The sequence below is a fragment of the Typopeltis vanoorti genome, chromosome 6 (assembly GCF_054136105.1).
Source record: "Typopeltis vanoorti isolate ZY-2024b chromosome 6, IOZ_Tvanoo_1.0, whole genome shotgun sequence".
Classification (NCBI taxonomy): domain Eukaryota; kingdom Metazoa; phylum Arthropoda; class Arachnida; order Uropygi; family Thelyphonidae; genus Typopeltis; species Typopeltis vanoorti.
Window position 1 is genome coordinate 3,981,946 of NC_143554.1, and position 21,205 is coordinate 4,003,150.

At 43.3% G+C, this 21,205-nt stretch overlaps 1 protein-coding gene across 2 annotated transcripts in view; it reads left to right on the plus strand.

Annotated features, from left to right (window-relative positions):
• LOC150105254 (corticotropin-releasing hormone receptor 1-like) overlaps positions 1–21,205 on the plus strand; it is a 120,860-nt gene that overhangs the window by 92,921 nt on the left and 6,734 nt on the right. Inside the window, exons 7-8 of one of the 2 annotated variants that reach the window (XM_090394650.1) lie at positions 16,777–16,907; positions 17,831–17,916. In XM_090394650.1, coding sequence (XP_090250776.1) covers positions 16,777–16,907; positions 17,831–17,916 — 217 coding nt within the window. The remainder of the gene's footprint in view (positions 1–16,776; positions 16,908–17,830; positions 17,917–21,205) is intronic. The other variant, XM_090394651.1, reaches the window with a different exon arrangement.

The following is a 21,205-nucleotide window of genomic DNA, read 5'->3' on the forward strand; positions in this document are numbered from 1 at the left end:
AGGGAGTCCTTAGACTGATCGAAGGAGGCCCTAAATATCCCGTCCACACAACAATACGACATTCTCACAGTATCTATCATACCTTGTCTTGAACTCGTTCACCATCATAGCATCCACAACAGACTCTGGCAGCTTATTCCACTCATTTACCAAAGTAAAGAGCCCAGCTCTAACACCCCTGCTAACCACACTCTTTCCCAGCTTCCATAGGTGTCCCCTAGTTCTCCAACCACCAGTCGTGATCTCAAAAATATCCTCTGAATTAATCCTATAGAAACCCTTTAGCAATTTGAATGTCTCGATCATACCCCCCCCCCTTTTCTGCCTATTAACTAATTTCTGCAACCCACAAATCTTCAAGCTGTTCTCATAAGGTTCATTCCACAGACCTGCTATCATCTTAGTCACTCGCCTCTGGATCCTCTCAACCTCCTCCCCATCAAGAAGGAACCTAGGTGACCAAATCTGAGCACAGTAGTCGAGATGAGGTCTTATCAAGGCTCGGTACAGAGGTACGATAACTTGCTTGTCTCTGCTCGTCAAGGTATTTTTCAACAACCAAGTGAGTTGATGAGCTGATTTAGCTACTTTTGCAATGTGCCCCCTAAACTTCATCTCTCTATCCACCAACACTCCCAAGTCCCTGGCCTCATCAATCTCCTTTAGTACCGTTCCACCCATGTGGTATACTGCTGCTAATCTTTTCACCCCAAAATGCATAACCTTAAATTTTGTCACATTAAATTGACATCCATTCTCCTTAGCCCAGAACTCCAATCTATCCAAGTCATCCTGCAAGATTTTGATATCTTCTGCATTCACTATTGCCCTACCCAACTTTGCATCATCAGCGAACAAATGAATTGTTCCACTTAGATCCTTCCCTATATCGTTAATGAACAGATTAAACAGCAGTGGTCCAAGAACAGACCCCTGTGGCATACCACTAGTCACAGGCCGTCCATTGGACTCTACTCCTGAATTAACTACTCTCTGATATCTCTCAATCAACCACCCACCTATCCATCTCACCAACCCTTTATCCATTTCCATATGTTGCAGTTTACGAATTAGAATTGCATGTGGTATCCTGTCAAACGCCTTTGCCAGGTCCAGCAGTATCACTGTAAACCCATTACCCTTATCCAGTTTAGCCGTCACCTTGTTATAAAACTTGAGCAAGTTACTGAAGCATGATCTACCCTTCACAAAGCCATGCTGTCCCCTTGTACAGTATCTCATTTTCATCAATCCATTCCTGTATTTTTCCCTTGACTACTTTCTCCAAGACCTTGACAACGACTCCTGATATGCTGATCGGTCGGTAATTTGCAACCGTAGTCTTGGATCCTCCTTTATGCAGTGAAACTATTTTCCCCTCTTTCCACCCCCTCTGGACTAACCCCGACCCGAGACTCAGATTAAACAACATGGTCAAGGGCACTGATAATTCCTAAGCCGCTTCACGCAAGACCCGTGCCGGTATACCATCCAATCCCACAGATGTATTCACATTAAGGTTCTGTAATAGACTATTCACCTCCACTTCATTCATCACAATTTCCGTATAAACTAATGGTTCCTTCATTTTTTTCAAAGTGCGCGCTCAGTAACTCCACTATATCGACTGATTCAGTGACCTCCTTAACATCGTCATTCCTTAAAATCATTTTGCCGTGTACAGTTTTTTTCTTGCTTGCAGCATATTGAAAGAAATGTTTGGGATTCTCCTTTAGCTTGCATAGCTAGTTTCCTTTTCATAATCCGCTTTTGCTTTTTTTACCACACTCGTTACCCTTCTGGCCTGCACTTTATACCGTTCGTGTGCCTGCAGGTCACCCCTTTCTTTAACTTCCCTCCACAGTTGTTTCTTTTTTTGCAGCTCCAGCTTAACGGTGTTATTCATCCATTTAACCCCTGCTTGTTTTACTATTCGGACCCTAGGTATACAATCAGCCATAACCTCCTGTAAATGCTCCTTGACCACTTCCCATGCTCTATCGACGTCCATTCCTTGCAGTTGAACATGCCATGGCACTGATCCAAGCAATCTCCTAAGCTTGTCATACTTGCCAGCACGGTAATTCCACATATACCCGTGTTAATCGAAAATTCCACACCGTTAGCCAACTCCCAGGTCAAGACCTTATGATCACTCTCACCACTAGGTGGCAACATGGTCATATTCATTACAGTCAAATTCTCAGATGCTATTACCAGGTCAAGCACTCTCAAATGCCTAGTATTTTCAATTACATGCTGTCTCAGATAGTTATCCTTTAATTATTGAATAAAATCCAGTTCCTTCCTCACATGTGTCCTCTCCTCCAATCAATGTTACCATAGTTGAAATTCCCCATAATAATTACCCTCCTTCCACTCATTTCATCAATTTGTTTATGCACACTATCTCCACCATCTATTCCATCACCTGGTGTATAGCAGCACCCAACTGTATATTTTATTCTGCCAGTCTCAATCTCATACCAAATAGCCTCAGACGAGCTCCTTTCACTATCCTGCGATACGACTTCAATTCTCCTTGGCTGCTGTTCACGCGAATATATTTTAAAGATGGAGGTTTTCAGGATAACAAAGATTCTTCGTCAGCACTGGAATTGCGTTGATGAAGATTTCGAATAGAAACGTGTTCTGACGACCATAATTTTTAATCCTGTAAAAGAATTAATGAGATTATGAAGGGTGGGTGTGGGATTCCATCAAGCAACATTAAACATCGTCAACTTGTTGGAAGGGACGAGCAAGCACTTTCTTAGAATCAGAGAGGACTCAAGTGAGTGAGTGTTACATCCATGCGTATGTCGTCTAGTTTTGAACAGACTTGGACTGGTCGTTGGTACTCATTTTGATGCAGCTTCTGTTTTAAGTGGGAAAACAAGCTCACGTGAAATGGACATCCCGAAACTTCTCAGGAAAGACTCTGCCGTAACATTCTGTCGGCTCTCGAAGTGGTGAAGCTTCAGAAGGCCGAATTTTACACATCCTGAATCGAAGTACAATTTCTTTGGGAAAACAATCAGCTTGAGTCTGATCTCGATGTTTTCTCAAATGGAATGCTGGTAGAATTCAATCCGGTCTTGATTCTTGCAGAAAGTATCCCTTTCTTTCTGCAAGAATTTCGTCAGTGCTTAAATGTCTTTGGAATAATTCAAAGACTCTTAACGTAAACATATAATTCCCCCTTCACTCTCCAGATTTTCTTTTCTTTTGTTCATAGAGTTACTTTCCATTAGTTGGAGAGATTTGGAAATGTTTCTTCCATTTCGGGCGATTTTCACCACACTCTCCATAAATCAACTACAAAAGAGAAGAATTAAGTAAATGCCCCATCTCCCTGCTCACACACACACTTTCTGGTGCTCGCAGTCTTTACACATGTTGGCCATTGTTCATCGAATTCCATCTCCTCCCAATCTCATAAAAACCCCGTGCAGCAATCGCTTACATCTCAACTTGAAACTCGCCCAACAAATTTATCCTCTTCTTTCATTCTTTCTGCTATCGTTTGTCGCAGCCTCCCTTCTTATGGACTCATCACGTCTTCAAATCTCGAGTTTCTCTCTTTTTCGTTCATTACGAGCATTTACTACGAAACATCGTCATGCTGTTTGCAGTGAACGGCAGCGGAATTGTTTGAGAGCTCCTCAGATCTGAATTCAAATCAGAAAAGTGAGAGCTAAGGAGAACGGAATCCTCGGCATCGTCGTTGCCTTACTAAAAAGGATGAGCTGCCCACGTGTTCTTTAATTGCTCGTTTCGATTGAGATTTCATAAACTCGGTCAAAATTTCGAAGTTCTCTGTTTATTCAGCTATGAAACGAGGGATCTTTAATATCCCCTCATTCGATGTAACGTAAATATTGCGTGTAGAATCTGATCTGTTTTAATTTGCATACTTGGCGTATTTTTTGCGATGTTTTCGGTCTTCCTTATTTCAGAATATTCAACTGGAACACCCTTTCATTTGCATGCGCTTTTATTAGCTGAGATTTCATTATTCCAGTAATAATATTTAATATTATTACTGGAATATTAATAATATAATGTAATTAATATTCTAATTTTAATTCTAGTTCACCCCAAATGTAAACATTGACGACGTTTTTAACTGCAGTTCGCCATCTTATTTGATGTTAAATCTGAAATTCCCCACGCGCGACTTATTCAATCATTACACGACTTTCCCCCACTGTGTGGCATGTTGTGGATCAACCTGTGGGATGTCTTCGTTGATGTTCGAAATAATAATTTAATCGCCAAGAGATGAAAAGTAAATGACCTTTCGTTTTTCTACGTTTACTGTTCGTAAATTGGAAATGCCCTTTACGAAGGCCTCGAAAAAGTGTCTCTGATTAAGGGGACCTCGTCGTGGATTTGAATTATCGGAAGTATTTGCCTCGCAAAATGGATCAACTTATAAAATGTCCTGCTAGCTCGTTATGACATTCGCTGTCGGTTACGACATCGAATGCCGAACTCGTGCATTTAATCATTTCAGTTTCCATTTAATTCCAAATACGCTGTGGTCGTACGCTGTTTTGGCTCGCGAGTTTTGTGCACACTGGTCGTTGGCTTATTTGCGCAAACAATTACTGCGTTCTGCTTATGGGGGAGTTGGAGAACGGGCAAAAGGGGAAGAAGCCGACTTCGATCCGATGACGCTTGTGCCGTAATGTGAAATGCCAGAAGTCGCGTCCTTTTAAAACGTCGGAAGAATCTTTCTATCGGAGTTCACAGTTTATTCGGGAAAGGCCAAGGTCTGTTTAATCGCGCGCAGTTAACTTCGAGAAGTTAGCTGCGAGGAAGGGTGGATCTTGAAGCGCAGCCAGCGTTGTGCTTGCTTGCTTATGGCCTTCTGCTTGTAACTTAGTTGAGATTGTGCTGCTCTTCCTTTGAATCCCTTTCATTTCCGGGATGTTTTGACAGGTCTTCAAGTCCTCTCCGGAAGAGTTTTCCTCTTGGTCTTTGTCTTTTCGAAACAATTTTCCGATTCAGTAAACGAAAGTTGCACCCGGAGACTTCTTTTATTTATTGCAGCACTTTTATTAAATCTTGATTTAATTTAATTAAGCCTTAAATCAGTTAGGTTTGAAGGGTGTGAATTAGAGGTTGGCAGGACCAGCTGGGTGATGCTGCAGGCCAGGGAATGCGGAGAGAAATGTTTGGACTAATCGGCTTGGTGAGTGGAAAGCAAGTGATCATTAAGGGCGATTTGAATTACGGAAATGCAGATGGGACAGAGGAAGTAGCGGATGATATTAAGGAAACTCCACTTGTGGAATTCTTGAGGTCTTGCACAGAACGCGAAGATCAACAGTTTTGGGTTAGATGGTGACTGAAATGTCGTATTCCTCCGCTTGCTGAAAGTAATCATGAGGTATTGACCTGGGAAAGGGGAGTGAGAAAGTCTTGAAGAGGAAGGAAATAGTGTGGAATTGTAAAGCAGGTGAGTTTAGAAATCAACTTGGTCAGTTCCGTGAATGGAAGAATTAGAAGATAAAGAAAGAGGTCAGTTGTGTACCGAAGCTAATTAAGGATCGTTTGTTAACAGCAATAATAAAGTGAATACCACGCGTGGGGAAAAAAATAAAAATTTTGGGGTTAAATGGATGACCAGTGAGATTAAGAAAGAACGGAAGATGAAAAAAGGTCATGGGAAATGTATAGAATGAGAAGGGGTGGAGAGTTGCACGAGGAATACAAAGTTCAAGCAGGAAAGGTGACTAGTACAGAAAGGAAGGGAAAATTCGAATCTGAGAGGGAGTGAAGTGCATTCAAGGAACAATCCTAAGGTTATTTTCGTTATGGCACTGGAAAAAGAAAGAAGGAATGATTGTGGACGACTGGTCTGGCTAGAGGGAACAGGTGGTCGAGTGATCAAGGCGAATGATTTTAATTGTTATTTTATTCATTCCGGGGATGTGAGTCTTATGCCAAAGAGGATGGATGGATTAAAAGTAAGTGAAATGGATGTTTTTACAATGATGCGTATTCTGGATGTTAGCATAATTTCGCCACCAGTCTTAAGGGAGTGCGCTAAAGAACTTGACTCGGCTGTTTAACGAAAGTCTTGCAACTAGAAAAGTCCCCGGAGAGCGGAAGAGGCTGCATCAGGTGGTAGAGAGGCGCGAAATTGTAGACCAGTTTCTGTTACTTCTGTGGTATTAGAAAAATTGGTAACAGCTCGTATACAATACTGGGCAGTTGAAAATATCTCCGAGGGTCAGCACGGATTTGTTAGAGGGCGTTCTTGTTTCAGCAATCTCGTTAACTTGTTTGTCAAAATAACAAGAGTCGTTGATGAGGAAAATGCGCACTCTCTAATTTTTTTAGATTTTGTAAAGGCATTTGATAGGGTACCACGTGGTAAACTGATATTTTAAGCTGCAGCGTGTGGGTTTGGATATTAAGTTGGTGAGGTGGGTCGGCAATTGGCTGCCTGATAAATATCAAAGGGTCTTGTATGGAGGGGCAAAATCTCGGAAGACGAAAGAAACTAGTGGAGTTCCACAGAGCTCTATGCCGAACCTACTTTTCAACATTTACATCAGTGATACGATACTCGTATTGTCACTAAAATTCAAGATATTCAGTTGTTTGAGGATGACGTTGAAGGATTATTGAGTGTGGTGGTGGTGGCTCTTCGGGAGGATCGAAATACGCTGGAAATGTAAACGTTTGAATTTTGAGATCTGCAGATGGAATACTGCATACTCTATACGTGGAAGGTATGGTGGAGGAGTTGAGGAAGCACGGAATCTTGGGGTTATGGTAGATCGAAATTTGATTTAGATCCACCATGGCTCCAAAATGATTAAAACAACTCAGAGAATTGCTTCAATATTCCGACGAACATTAATCAGCGATAAAATGGTAGCGATTCCAACCTACTCGTATAAGGCCTGATCACACCACATCTGGACGGACTATTGAGCCCAAATCTGGTCACAGAGGTTTAGAGGGGGGGGGGATGAAAATTCTTTGGAGGGTGCAGAGGTTGACAAAATGATTTCAGGACTGGGGATTGAATGAATGTAAGGATAGAATGAAGTCATGTAATCTGCAGAGTTCGGCTGACAGAAGGCGAAGGGAGATGTGATTGAGGGGGTTTAAGCCCTTGAGAGGTATTTACAGGATGGATACGACAGAGATTTGTAGATTGTGAAAAATAAGGAAGGGGCGGCAATTAGAGGCCATCCCTGGAAATTGCTCAAGGAAGTGGGCAATAAGAGGATGAGAAGTATTTTCGTTTACGTACAGAGCGGGGGAATGCGTTGCCTGGCAACGTATGCGAATGCTTAAGAGGGCGAATGAATTTAAGCTTCGGTATGATCGATGTGTTACGGGCAGGAGAGATTCTCCGTAAGTCTGTGGACTTTTGTAATGTTTGTATACTTGTTTCCATTGTAATGTAATATAAGATGACTTGCACTTCTTATATAATGTAATTGCTAACGGCGTAAACCTCTCTCTCTCGATGAGTCTTCGACCCCAGGAAGGTTGATGTGATAATGATTACAAAATCTAAAACGACAAAAGATGCTGAACTGTTCAGCGAAGTGTTCAAGGAGCTTTCGGATATCATTAAGATTGAATCAGTGTTTGGAAAGTAGCGGAAGAACGACTCAACGGTCTGTCCTTCGATTGGAAAAGATCGAGTTGGATTCTCATCGTGACGAGAGGAATCTTTTGTATAAAGTTGAACTAGTCGATCTCGTAGGCGGCACATTTTCTCCTGCATACATACAGGCAAATCGGTCAAGAGAACACACGTAATTTACAAAGATGTACTATTGGCGGGCAGCAGATGGAGTTGTGCGTGTCGTAAGAGGATTAGTAGTTACGTGCAGTGGATTGGAGTGCTCGCTCACGATCAGTCCTGGGAGGGTTTGCCAATCATTAAAGTGTTTCCGATGCTAGACTGACAATTATGAAGCGAATGTTCTTCTTCATACGACTGTTTGCGTTCCCTTATTTCTCATACGTAAGTAGGTACATTTTGTGGAGAAGAAAAAAAAAACATTTGTGCATATTCCAGTGTTTCAGACAATCACAGTAAACCGAGGGTTCATCAGGATGATCGGGGGTAGCATATCTGAAAAAGGCTTTAGATGTCCTTCGGTTGTTTCTTACTTCTCAAAGACGATCTTAGTTTTACGTAATAGCTATTGTTTAATTTAATTTGATATTTACTGCGTTCTGTGTTTTACGATAGACAGAAGTTGGCACACTGAGCGAAAATTCCCTCGCGAGAAGCAGCGACCCGTTTTAAGACGTTTCCGTATCAGCATTTTAAGCTGGGTTGAGGCACCAAACATCTCCCAACTTGGAGGTTAGTTTGGCCACCTGGCGGTGCAGTTACAACTGGACACACTTAGTTGGAGAGCTGACCAGTGGAGGAGCTTTAAATGTGATTATGTAATATCCGTTGCGCGATGATTTCCTTACTCCAGAGCGACCTTTTTGTTCTTAGTTAACAGAACACTAAGAACACAGTAAATATCAGATTAAATTAAACAGTAGCCATTACGTAAAACTAAGATCGTCTTTGTTAACGGTGTCTTTCGATGCACTGGCGTTTCTTACACTGAATGGAAGATCATTGAAATGTTTCAGAACACTGAATTTTCATTCTGTTTTCGGCCGAGGTGCTCCTTGGGGTCATCTATTTGGTGTTGTGTGCCCGCCTGTGTTAAAGGGGCATTGCCAAAATGACCTACATCCTCATTTCTGAATGCAGCGAGGTGTGGAATTGGACAAGGGGGATGCCCGGTAATAAAGGGCGATTGCATTGTGCGGTAGAAATTGGGTGTGGGCTTTACTGCGAACCCGACTTCCAGGGTCTTCTTTGAGTTTCCAAGGAAAGCGGTGTTGAGAGGATCAGAGCAAGCTCGCCTTGGACTCGAGTTCCTTGTTTGGAGCAATTAAATCGAAGGATGTTTTCTCATTCCGGGAAAGATGTGTGGAAACGTGTTATTACAGTGCAAGGACGGTCCTGGGTCATTTTGAGTCGGAAACATTCAGCTCTTTTCAGTCGTCTCCGCCAAGACATTTGTGAACTTGTTTTGCAAGTGGTTTTATGGCGACTTGAACGACTCTCAGCCACTAAGTCCAATCTTAAAGAGAGAGAGAAAATGCTCATTGCAAGACTTCTCTCCTCACCCTATTGGTTGGTGGACAGCATAGGATGTTGACCATCTGTTTGGTGACTTGGTCCACTTTTGATGTCACTCGTGTGTTGGGTTCTTGGTCGGCGTATCCTCCATTCTCTCAATCAAATTTGTAGTCAATATTAATGTCTTAGTGGGAATCTTGTTATTTCTTCTGTTTTCTGGTGTATGAGTACTCTTTTCCCTTCTAGCATTGATAATACCTCTTTATTTTTGGCTCTTTTGTCCACGCACTCTTCAGCCAACACCACATCAGGAAAATATGGCCGATCAATGCAAACTAAGGCCATTGAAGTATGTTCATGTGAAATGGGCGTTTTATTCCATCCAGTTTCACTATTTTGTGGGAGGAAAACCATCCGTATGAGAAACACTTCCCTCACTTTCATCTTGGGAAACTGTTATAGAGGTTGGGGGGGGGGGGGAGCTCACCAATAATACACTAAGTTTGTTTCCATTCCGTGTTCTGTACCGCTGCTTCCGGTTTAAATTTTAGAACCAATTACCAGTAATTCCTTTAATGTTTGTTCAGCCCGAAACGCGTTTCCTGGTATTGAAGCATTTTGTTTCAAGCGCAAGCGGATTCCTACACGCCGCTTCCAGCGAAGTTTATGAGCGACGCTTTTTCTTCCTAAGAATTTGAGCTGATCAAAAGTTGGCCGATGGAGAAACATTTCTAATCTTGAATTTTAATAATTCTTTCGGCACTTGAATAATAATAATAATAATAAAAACTGGTTGTAATCGGGACTGGCCTTGAGTTAGAGAATTTGTTTAAATATTCGTTTCAGTGCGTTATACGTAATTTCATCGAGGAAACTTTCTGTATCGAATAAATGACCACGTGATGTGATTTTCGTTTTTTCTGCCCTAAAATAGGTAGGTTTAGATCGCAATCCGCACTTTGCGAATATTTCTTGCAGTTTTATTAGTTTCTCTCTAGTCCAGAGTAACTAATCAGTTACAAAGAGATTTTGTGTGGATTTTAAATGAACGCTGTTGTACGAGAAAGTTCATAAATGCATTTAACATTATCTGAAATGTACGGATTTAGAATTCTCACAAAACACCTTGCATTTTAGAGAGACAGACGTGTAGATTTACTCTCCATGCCATACGAAGTGCTATCTACAAGTTCCAGGACCTACGTCTGCAGCGTGCGATCCATGAGTTAGTGTCTTTAAACCGCTTAACTGTTCGGATTGAGTTCAACATCATCACGAAAAGTCGCCATCTCGTTTAAAAGAAATCCAAGCACTTCCGGTCGAACATGAAAAGCATGACGACTGTTTTCTTGAACAGTCTCAAAGAGCTGCACACGTCAGGAATCTGCTCTTGCAGTCCAGAATACCATCGGCAACAACAACGCGAGTGTTCCACGAGGATCTGCGTCCCAATCGACCAGAAAGTGGCGCGCTTGGAATTCAACAACAGTGCTCCGTTTAGCTAAGAACGAAGTAACTAATTCCCCGTCATTTAGATCCTTGTTTCTTAAGACATTTTTCAATTACTCCCAAAGGGAATTGCAGTTCACCGAGATGGATCTGTGAAGGCTTTTCTCCGACTAACGCACTTCCAGAAAACAAGTTTCTGTTTTCGAGGCATTCCGGAACATCCTCACTTCGCTGAAATGCGTTAAAACGAGAAAGAGGTCCGCATGCAGGTAGAAATGTGTGCGCGCGCCCTTTGCAAAAGTTTCCACTTGTCTCAGGTCACGTCGAAGTTTCAGCTTTGCGTCTTCTTCCATCCTTTGAGAACAAAGAAGGGATTTTTGCGTACAAGGAAAGGATCCTCCGATTACTGTGAAGTATTCTGATAATTTTTCTAAAACGACCACCGTGAATTATATCGGAGTTCTGATCGACACGAGAAACAAGAACTGCTTCAGTGACTCCCATCGTTGATATGGGGATACAAGAGGGTACACAGGGGGGTGGTTTGAAATGAGAAACGTTTAGTGTTGAACAGGATAAAATTCAATTTCATATTGAAACCAAGGGAAGATTTTCAAATGAATCAAAGTTAAGAAGCTTTCAGAAGCGAACTTCCACTAAAATACACAAACATTAAAGAAAAAATGAAAGACCGTCATCAGCCCTCGGAGAGTCGGTGGCAGACGCAATGAAACAACAGTAAAGTAAGACGTTTGCCACAATAAATTTTTATTATGTAAATATTTTGTCTTATGTATCATAAAGGCATCATTATGATACATAAGACGAAATTCATTTCCTTATGATTCATAAAGAAATGAATGAAAAACACAGTAGGGCGCATGCGTAATTTGGAATCCCTTGACGTATATATTCGCGTGTTCATAGATTAACAATAAATTGGCAATTTATTATGGGCTAATTAAATTAAAATTTAAACTAACAGCTAAATTTATTTAATACAATTCAGGATTTCCCAAGCTTTTCAGATAAAGCAAGACGGCGTTTCGGTTGAGAGGAGGTCTGTGAAGTGAGGCTTCAGCACTTTGGTAATATAAATGTTTATACTATGCAGCAGCTTAGCGTTACTCCTTTGGATCCTGTGGTTACTTCTGTCTACCAAGTGAACGTTGATAAGAATGAGAAATATAAATATTAGGATGGTGGCCAAATATTCTGGGGCTATTGAAAGAAATGGAGAAAGGAAGACTGCAAAAGGAATCAGATGATAAAAGTGACACGAACGCTATGAGACAGAAATCCTTCATGCAATATTATTGTACGGGCACCTCCATGGAGTCCGAAGACTCTTTGCGGAAGACCCAATCCATCCACACAATCCATCCTACCTCTCCTCGAACCCATCAATCAACAGAAAGCACGCACAACTGACTGCGGCCACCTGATCTGCTGATTCGCAACTTTCCACGCAAACAATTAGTCCTCGCACCCCAGCTAACCACACCTTCTTTCAACTTCCAGGGACGGTCCCTTTAACTGAATGCTGAAACATTTCTCCCGTCCTATCAGTCCTCTTCCGTGAGTAACTGCTTTTAATGACTGTCAAACGAAAGACATTTAAATTTTGAGCGAAATCCTCGTATCATGCGAAGAGGGTCCCAGGCCTGATAGCTTTTGCTATCAGGCCTGGGACTTATTATAACTTTTGCTGCGCCTGGGACTTATTGATAACTTTTGCTGCGCCGGCCTGGTTGGCTGAGCGGTTAGCGTATCCGCTCTCCGTCCAAAAGGCCGCGGGTTCGAATCCCGCCGTGAGCATGGATGTTTGCGATTGTCTGTGGAAATACTGGTGGCGGCGGGCAGTAGTGTAGTTAGTGGATCAGATAGAGAGATGTAGAGTATATAAGGTGTCTTCCCTCGATAAGTCTCTGGGCTCCCTGGAGGTGTCACGTAATAATAATAAATATCAGATCTGAGAAAAGCACGTGGGATGGAAAGTGGAGGCGAGCCGTAGTTGTGGAGGATGCCAGAGGTGTTGCAAATATTCAACGTCGGGATTTATTTTCTTCTTGCGGTCTGTCAAAGTGAATTGAGTACACATCGATAAACTGCAACCCCTTATTTGCACTTCCGAACGAATGTGCCATTCTAGCGAGTCGCTTTCGGTTCAAGATTGCCGTATTGTGTGTCGGCAACTGAATAACTCCTTCCTCATCCTCTCTCTCACGCTTTTCATTGACGCTGTTAGACAATCTTTCTTTGGGTAATATCTTTTTAATTCGCATTCAGCTCGGATTTCTCTTAAAATTGCCAATCACTCGTGCGTTCTGTGGGTAGAATGACTCGCCGACGTGTAATAATTTACTTCCGTTTTCCGGAGAGCTTGCATAATCGGGACGTTGATGCCTCGCGGTGGAGGCAATTTATTCATCGCGTTACTTCACGGAGAAGCCAAACTGGCTGCGACCTTGCATAATGAGTGGAATCTCTCGAGAAGCGGACTTGCTGCGAAGAAACAAATGGTCGGAAGGAAGACCATCGGCGGAGGGATGAGGGCGAACCAAATGCCATTAAGAAAGAAAAGCATTCTTGAAACGAGACACCCCGGGGGGGGGGGCGAGCAATTCTTTTGTTTGAAAACTATCGGGAAAATGTTCAACTGCGGTCATGTTGAACTCCGAGCCTCTTTAATCATCCCCCCCCCCCCTCCCCTGCAATTATTTTAGACGCGGATAGCGAACACCCTTCTAATTTCTCCTCGGGAATGAGAGCGGTCGATTTTTAAGGGTCGGCGTGTAAATAATCAGTCAACATCGTCGATGTAGAATCGAGTTTGTTTCGGAGATGAATCCCCCCCCCCCCAAACTTTGACATCCCCTCTTCGTCGTGCTTATCAAAGTAATTGTACGGGATGAGAAATTATTGCGGCAGCTCAGTCGTTTATATTTCTTCGCCGCTTCCTTGTGCTGCTTCGGGTGAATACACCCAAAAGGAATTTCGACGTGGAAAGAAGCCTCAGTGGGAACCGGAGAAGGAAATCTTAAGCTGTGGCGAAGCGTGATTTGGGTTGGTTTATCGCCGATCCCAATCATCGTGGGGACTGAGGTATTTGAGGGGTGAAGGAAGCATAGCGATCTCTTCAACTCTGCCATTCGCAGATCACGAGGCTGTGGCAAATTGAAATGCGGGAACTTTAGTTCGGTGACACAAACTGCGAGCATCTTAAATTTCTTTTATTAAGAAATAGTCCGCGTTGAAATACTCGACGACAAACGGCTGAGAGCTTTGTGGAAACTTTGCTGAGGTTGATTTAAATCATTTAAAACTTTCCCATTTGGCAAGTCGCGGACCAGGAACGAGAGCTCGGAATTGGTCTTGGAAACGAATTTGGCTCGCGCTTATTCAGGGGTATATTAATTACCTGCTCCCCGCAATCAGTTTATTTTCCCCTGCAACAATTCATATGAACGTTTGGATTACCCGCCCATCGGTTGCTCATTCGCTTGGAATCGAGCGACGGTGTTAGTGCGGAGGGTCGTTTTACTTGGGGGAGTGCACTCAGTTTGATTCGGGTTGTTCTCAGATGAAATCGAAACTGAATCGGCTCGAAAAATTTCAGTAAACATCCCCACGTGCAGCTGAAACTGGAGGAAAAGTCTTTCGGTGTGTTATTCACCTGTCACGGATCTTTCTCCATTTACGACGAACGAAATTTGGAAGATTCTTTCTGTTCGTTTCACGAATCCGACGGGGGATTCATCTGTCCGGAGAATCATTTGAATCCGAGAGGGGAAAAAACTTTTTTTTTGCAACCTCACTGATTTATTATTTGCTACGAAATAATAAATTTGCCATCCAACAGCAAGGTCTGCTTTCAACAGGTCATCGCGGTTTCATCCACCATTTCCCCTCTTACGATGGCCATGGACAGTTCTAACTTCCCTTGAAATGGTTCCCCAATCCTTCCCCGCACAATTAATTCTAAATATTAAATGACGTTCGTCGATGTAACGCATTTGGCATTCAGGCAACCTTCCTCGATGCTTAGGGTGGGGCAGATTGATTGCCTCCGCGAAAACTGCGTTTGGACTTGTGACTTCGAATGGGAGGGTTGTCGTACCAAGTGCGATAGTCCTGTTTCTGATGTATAGCGAGAATGATGCGATAACAAGTAAAGTCGCCGTGGCCGGAAACAGATCATCGATACAATATGGAGAACTGACGTCGCAAAGTTTAACAGCCACGTTGGGGGGGCATCGTTGAACCAGGACCGAAGGCGAAATCAGGAGTGATAACGATTTCGTTCTTTCATCTGTTGGTACGTCTTGGGCGGTTAGTTCTCGTGCGGAAGACGTGGGTTCGATTTCCCGTCTGGGACGCAAAGAAACTGCGAGGAGTTCTTGCTATGAGGGTGAGTTGGCCAGAAGGGTTTCTGGCAGAATAGCACGCGCCATTAACAAACATAAAACCTCGACGAGATGCTCCGGCCGAAATCCTGAAGCAATCGCAAGAACGAGAGCACTTTCCGTGGCGACTGCAATCGCAGAAAGCAGTCGGTTGGATGTAAACAGCCAGCGCCATCTGCAGCTCTGTTTTAAGGTTAGTTCAGAAGTTCTTGGGTGAGCATACGAAAGACGGCGAGTTCTGAAGAACGTTTTTTCTTGCATGAAACACACTCCTCGATTATTATTACCACGTTCAGTGTGACACGCAAATTCGGTGGAGATGCGTCTTGCGTATTAGATGGTGTTCTCAAGTATACATGAATTCGCCGTCACCCCATTGTAAACATGTGCTGCATATGAATCCCCCCCCCCCCTCCAAGGATATTTTTTTAAAGACCACTCGCAACCCTTCTTCAATCTCGTTGAAAAGGAGCCGCAATTTCTAAATTATACTTTTGGCTTCTCGTATCAGATCTTAAGAAAAACCGACGGAGGGAAAGTTTGTGGGGGTGTTGATGCTTGCCGTTGAAAGTTATGCCGCTCTCTGAGGCAGAGTCATTTGGCTCCTCTCAAGAAAGATTTTGGGAAAAAATGCGGTGGTTCTGTGACTAAGGCCAAGCAACCCAGGCTGTGACGGGAACGGACATTCTGTCTGTCTATTTTGCTACGAACTGGCTCGCAACCAGAAGTCTGTCTTATCGTTGATAAGACGGACTTCACCGTAAGGGAACGAACAATTGAAACAGCTTTAACAAATGGATGCACACGTGCATTTCAAAATATAACGTGCATCATCTCCAAGGACTTTTTTCACGAGTAGACTGCACGAAAGATGCTGGTGTTTGTTTATTCAGGAATTTATTAAGTGTAGTTCAGGAATTTCCGATAAGACGGTCGATGTCAATACATGAAATTCCACAAGATGTCCGACCAGCTTATAAAAATGGTAACCGTGACATTCGAACGAGCAGTCGGTTGGAGATGGGACTCGCTCCATCAACTGCTCACTCTACGTTCAACCGAATAAGCTAAGAAACTGGCTACTTTGGGCGGCTTACAATAATCTGTTGGGAGGGGGGTGCATTGTATATCGCTTACAACATCGAAATGCTTCAAATGACGCCACATCGTCGCTTACGCAGCGTTCCCGTGTTTAATTTATGAAACGCGAAGCACCACCGAAGTTATTTCGGTGTTCATCTTGAAAAGATCGCAAAATGCGATGGCTCAAACGCAGGCTGTTTGGATGTGCTCATATTTAAAATACCATGCAGTCTCGAGGTTACAAGCCGTATGAGACATCAGCGCGCTCTGTTGGGTGAGGAGAAAGAACGAATGCGTTCGTTACCATGTGTCTGGATCCAGTACTTGCGTGGTCAACACCCCTGACGGACGTGAGGCGGTGCATTGACCATTCCGCTGATCTCGCAATCGCCTTCGCTCTTGGACGGGGTGTTTATGTTCCCTTAGTAGGGTTATCGGCTGCAGTCAGTTATTAGGCAACGTTTTGCCAAACCAGAACAGCGTGGAAACCGTTTTGTTCGCCACACAGCGGCAGCAACTCAAACTTCTCTCCTGCTGGAAAATAGAATTGGCTTAGCATTCGTTACTTCTGATTATTATTATTATACGATGACTTTTCTTTCTTTCTTTTTTTTTTTTGCAAAAAAAAAAACTGTGTGTTTCAGTTGTGCAAGGCTTGTGTGTACACCATTACTTACGAAGTGTTTTTCTTCCGATCCAAAGGTATTCCGCTTCTGTGCGTCTTCGTGTGGGTGGTTCTCGTGTCGCTGCTACTGGACACTCCTTGTTGGAAAGGTTACGGAAAGTCGGCGTTCACGTGGATCATCACCGGCCCAATGATGCTCGCCATACTGGTAAGTGCACTCTTGACGTAACTGTCGATGAATGTTTTGTTTAAAGCGAGAACAATTACGGGAATGGAACAGGACAACTCGCTCCACCTGCCGTCTGTGTTGTCTTAGCACGTTGCCTACTTTCAGAAGTAATTAGGGAGACGGTAACCAGGCAGGCACGCGCCGAAGTGTTATTCTGTTCCGAGTGGCAACACATTGCCAGGTCCGTTCCCTTAAATATGCTTGTGCGCCCGTAAACGGCCGTGGCGTCATTTAATGTACGTAAACATCTTTAACCCTCGAGAAAATCTCTCCTTATGCGAGGCATTGACGAGAATGAGAGAAGAGTTTCGGTTCTGTTCTTTGAAGTCATTTTTCTACGGCAAACTGTGGTCCGCGGAATAGTTTATTTTCATGAAAATTGATCTCATCAGGTTGCTCCCACCTGGCCTAATCGATATTCTTCCGAACATAAGAGCATCGTGTTGTCCTAAATGACACGTTTAGTGTTGTCAAATTGTAATTTATTACTTCGTCTTTATGAGGTGTAAAATATAAAAAAAATTCCATTTTGGATTTTATGGGGGTGAATTAACATTCGCTACAAGGGGGTTCGCGACTTCAAAAAGGTTGGGGAACACAGTTCTAGGGCGATTGTTTTCGAAGGGCTTTAATGAATAGAGTGGGTGACCTCTTCTTGCATTAGCCAAACCCACGAACGTCGTGATACTCGGCGGCTTTCGGTTATTGCGTCAAGTTAATTGGATTAGCATAAAACTCCGTGGCGGCAGAGAAACTTTTTAGCGTCGCACTGCTTCCTTTTTTGTCACGCGAATATCGGATCACCGCATTTTGCAGATAACTTTCGGGTTAGTAACGATCTTTACTTATGCTTGAATTAGAAACGGAAGAAAACATAACGAAAAAAAATTCTAATCTTGCAGGTGAACGCGTCGTTCTTGGTGAACATCATCCGCATCCTCATCACCAAAATGAAGACGAACGTCTCTCTGGAAGCGAAGCAAATCAGGTGAGTTCTTCTCGTTTCAGATCGCGGACAGAAAACCTGACGGTTCACCTGTGAGCGAATGACCTTACGAGGTTTTTCTCGTTTCTAAACGAGGTGGATAGAAGAGCGGAACGCGACGTGCTCACAAGTTTCCCCTTCTTTTCACTTCAGACGCGCAATTTGAATCTTTCTTCCCTCGAAATCCCTCATTTCATCAACAGCTTTGTTTTCTGAATGGACTGCTAAGCGAGGACCGATTTAAGCAGCGCCTGCACACTTGCGTTTACAGTGCGGTGCCAATGACGGACCACTTCCGTTCACAGGCCAATTACGCGGACGGAGTTGGGTTCGCTTGTTCGATGCATGAACGTGGTGATTGTTTTTGGGCTTTCTCAACACCGAGATCCCCGAGAGAAAAAAGAAAAAAAAAATCTCATAATGGAACATTGACGGATCGGTGTGCTAATTTACGAGCGATGCAATTACTCCGCTTGCAAGTGGTGGCGTAACTGTTCGGCGAGGTTCAGTTTGTAAGCAACCTCCTTTTAATTCCGCTTAATTGGATTTTGCGTGTCCATTTTGAAATCGCATCTCGATGTGCATTCCGTCGGAATTTGATTTTGATTGCGTTTCTTGTTGTCTTTAAACGCCTGTCGACGTTGTTTTCGGTGTGAAGTCGTGCTCAACATGCTTCTGTGTCATTCTGGCTGACGCCAGCAATGAAAACAAAACATTTCTGAGGTTGTCGTAACGCAAATCATTCTCTCCGCCAATCCTGCTTTGTGCGTGTTCCCTAATCCACTTGCCTCGTCGCCATCTTTAAAATAGTTGAATGCAAAAAAAAGGAGCCTTTTTAAAAGATTCCCTTTTTACTGAATCGCCGTAGCGTAAATGCGTAAAAAGGGGTTTAAGAATTCTTCCACATCGAGAAGAAGAAAAGTGCCTTCTTAGCTACGGTAAATTTGAAGGGAAAATATTCAGTAAACAGAAACATTCCTGGGATTTATGTTACGAGGAAAGCAGCGGCGAATCCCTCCCACCCAACTTGTCTGAAGAGTTTATGAATGCGTGCAGCCTTCCCTGTTTGTTCACGAGGATTAAAAGGAAGGAGGGTTAAATGTGCTCGAGAGATTTTGCCTTCGATGACTCAACACAGCAGCGCGATTATCCCCTCTTAACGAAGAATGCCCTCCGTCCATCCATTATAATTTTTCTGTGTATCTTAAGAAGAACAAAGCGGAAGGGGGACTTATAACAGCTCGTGAATTAAGGTGGTTGCGCTCCTGGCTGAATAGATTAACGCGGAAAGTTTGCTTTACGATAACTGAAGAGAAAAATCCGTTTCAAGGATCGCCGAGACTAAAAATAAATATAAACATCGCGAGTTTATGTTTCGAAAACCCACGTGCTGTTGAACTGCGTTTTATGCAGAACCGTCCCGACTGGAACGCCGAGCTAAAGCACTTCCGTCATTGCGAAGAAAGACTCGGCGTGTCTTGGAAATAACTTCGCCGAGTGGTTCTTCCTCCAGGAATGTTCCTCTTCAAGTTGGTGAGTGGGGGTGCTCTTTCTGTGCGAGGTGCGTTCATTGTGCAAAGTAGGCCTACTGAATCGCAACTGCTCCCTGGATGAAATTTCTGCTTAAGCAATCGGCCAAAGAATAATGTTGGGGTCAGGTCAGATAGCCGCAAGACATTTCGTTGAATCCTCACGGTTGCAGCTAATCCAACTGCTCTTCCTCCTCCTGGGAGGGGGGTTTCTGAATTGGCTGACGTCCCCGTCGATGTCTTTTTCTTAAGCGAATGCATCCAAGTGGTCCTTCAGGCTGAAATTGTGATTCAAAAATATTCGCTGGAATTATTTCGCGTCGCTTCCATGGGAGTGAATTTGTTTTAACATTTCCTTCTTATTCGTCGGTCTGCGTTTGAAAGAAGGAGACTTTGGTGATTCAAGTGGTCCTTTTCTTCCTCATTCACTCGACGAGCGATGGCTGCAAGGTTTCGTCCTGAAAAGCAATCCCATTAAAATATTAATTGGACTTTATTAAAGACGTACTTTAGAAAATCGCACGAACAGTACAGTGAGTGACTTTTAATTAAAACAAGAGTTATGATATGAACACTTGTTTTACGTGCCTTCAAAATGTAATTAATTAAACAGAAAGCAGTACTCGTGCGTGCGTAAAACTGGAAAAGGAGGAGCGAAAACAATGATATGCATGAAGCACTGATGATCACAATCAGCAAAATCGCGAGCACCTCTTTGGATTAATTGCAAATTGAAACGAAGGAATTACATTCTGCTTATTTTACTTTATTTTTAGGTCGAACGCACGCTCGGAACACATTGCGTGCGCATAATTACTGACATCAGCCGCGGAAATGCGTGGGAAGTCACTCAGTTGCTTTCGGGAGTTGAAATAAGGGACTCGAGGGTCAATTTTCGCAACTGCTCGCCCAACTTTCTTTACTCATCGAATCTCTTCTAGGAAATCCACGCGAAATCGTGTGCTTCTTCAAGAATCGCAACAGGAGCTCAGTGAACACTCAAAGCCTCTGTTAAAATGGCCTCGGATGAAGCGGAATTCTCAGGTCTGAAGATCTCTGACCTCGTGATCCGTCTTCTTGCAGTTCTCATCCCACTCTGCAGTCGCATCTGTTGGAGGACATTCAGTGCTTTCATCCCTTATGAGCACGTGCCAAACAAGCGTTGTGTCATATCCGAACGTGATTTGCATTCTTCAATGCTTCCTTTGCCGTGTTTTTACACACACACACACACGCAGTATATCAACATCGACCAGAACTCTCTGAACCCGATTCTACTTGCAATCATCCTACGTTCGCTTTAATGAAGATGGACAGCGGAATCTTCATACGACACGATACACCAACTTGCGACTGGATTCAGAGTGCTCCGTCACATTTCCGGGGGTCAACGAAGACAATTCCCTTGGTTTACTAAGGCACGAAAAAAAAACAAGAACAAATAATACAGAAATCGGATGTTTCTGGACAGAATTCGCGAATGGAAGGTCTACGACAGCAAAGGCGGTGACGAAATATTTCAGACCCATTGGTAATAACAAAATGGCGAACAATTGCGTCGTGACCAACGATTGGGTGAGTTGAATCGTGCACTAACAGAAAAACTGTCGCCTTCCTGTTAAGAATTAGCCAACGCAGATTCTCACTGAAAGATGGGATGTTGTTCCATTCCGCGAATCTCTAGTCGGGCTCTTTCATAATGCAGATTCCCCCCCCCCCCCCGTGTCAGCAGAGATCCGAGTGCGATACTTCCTCGATGCAGC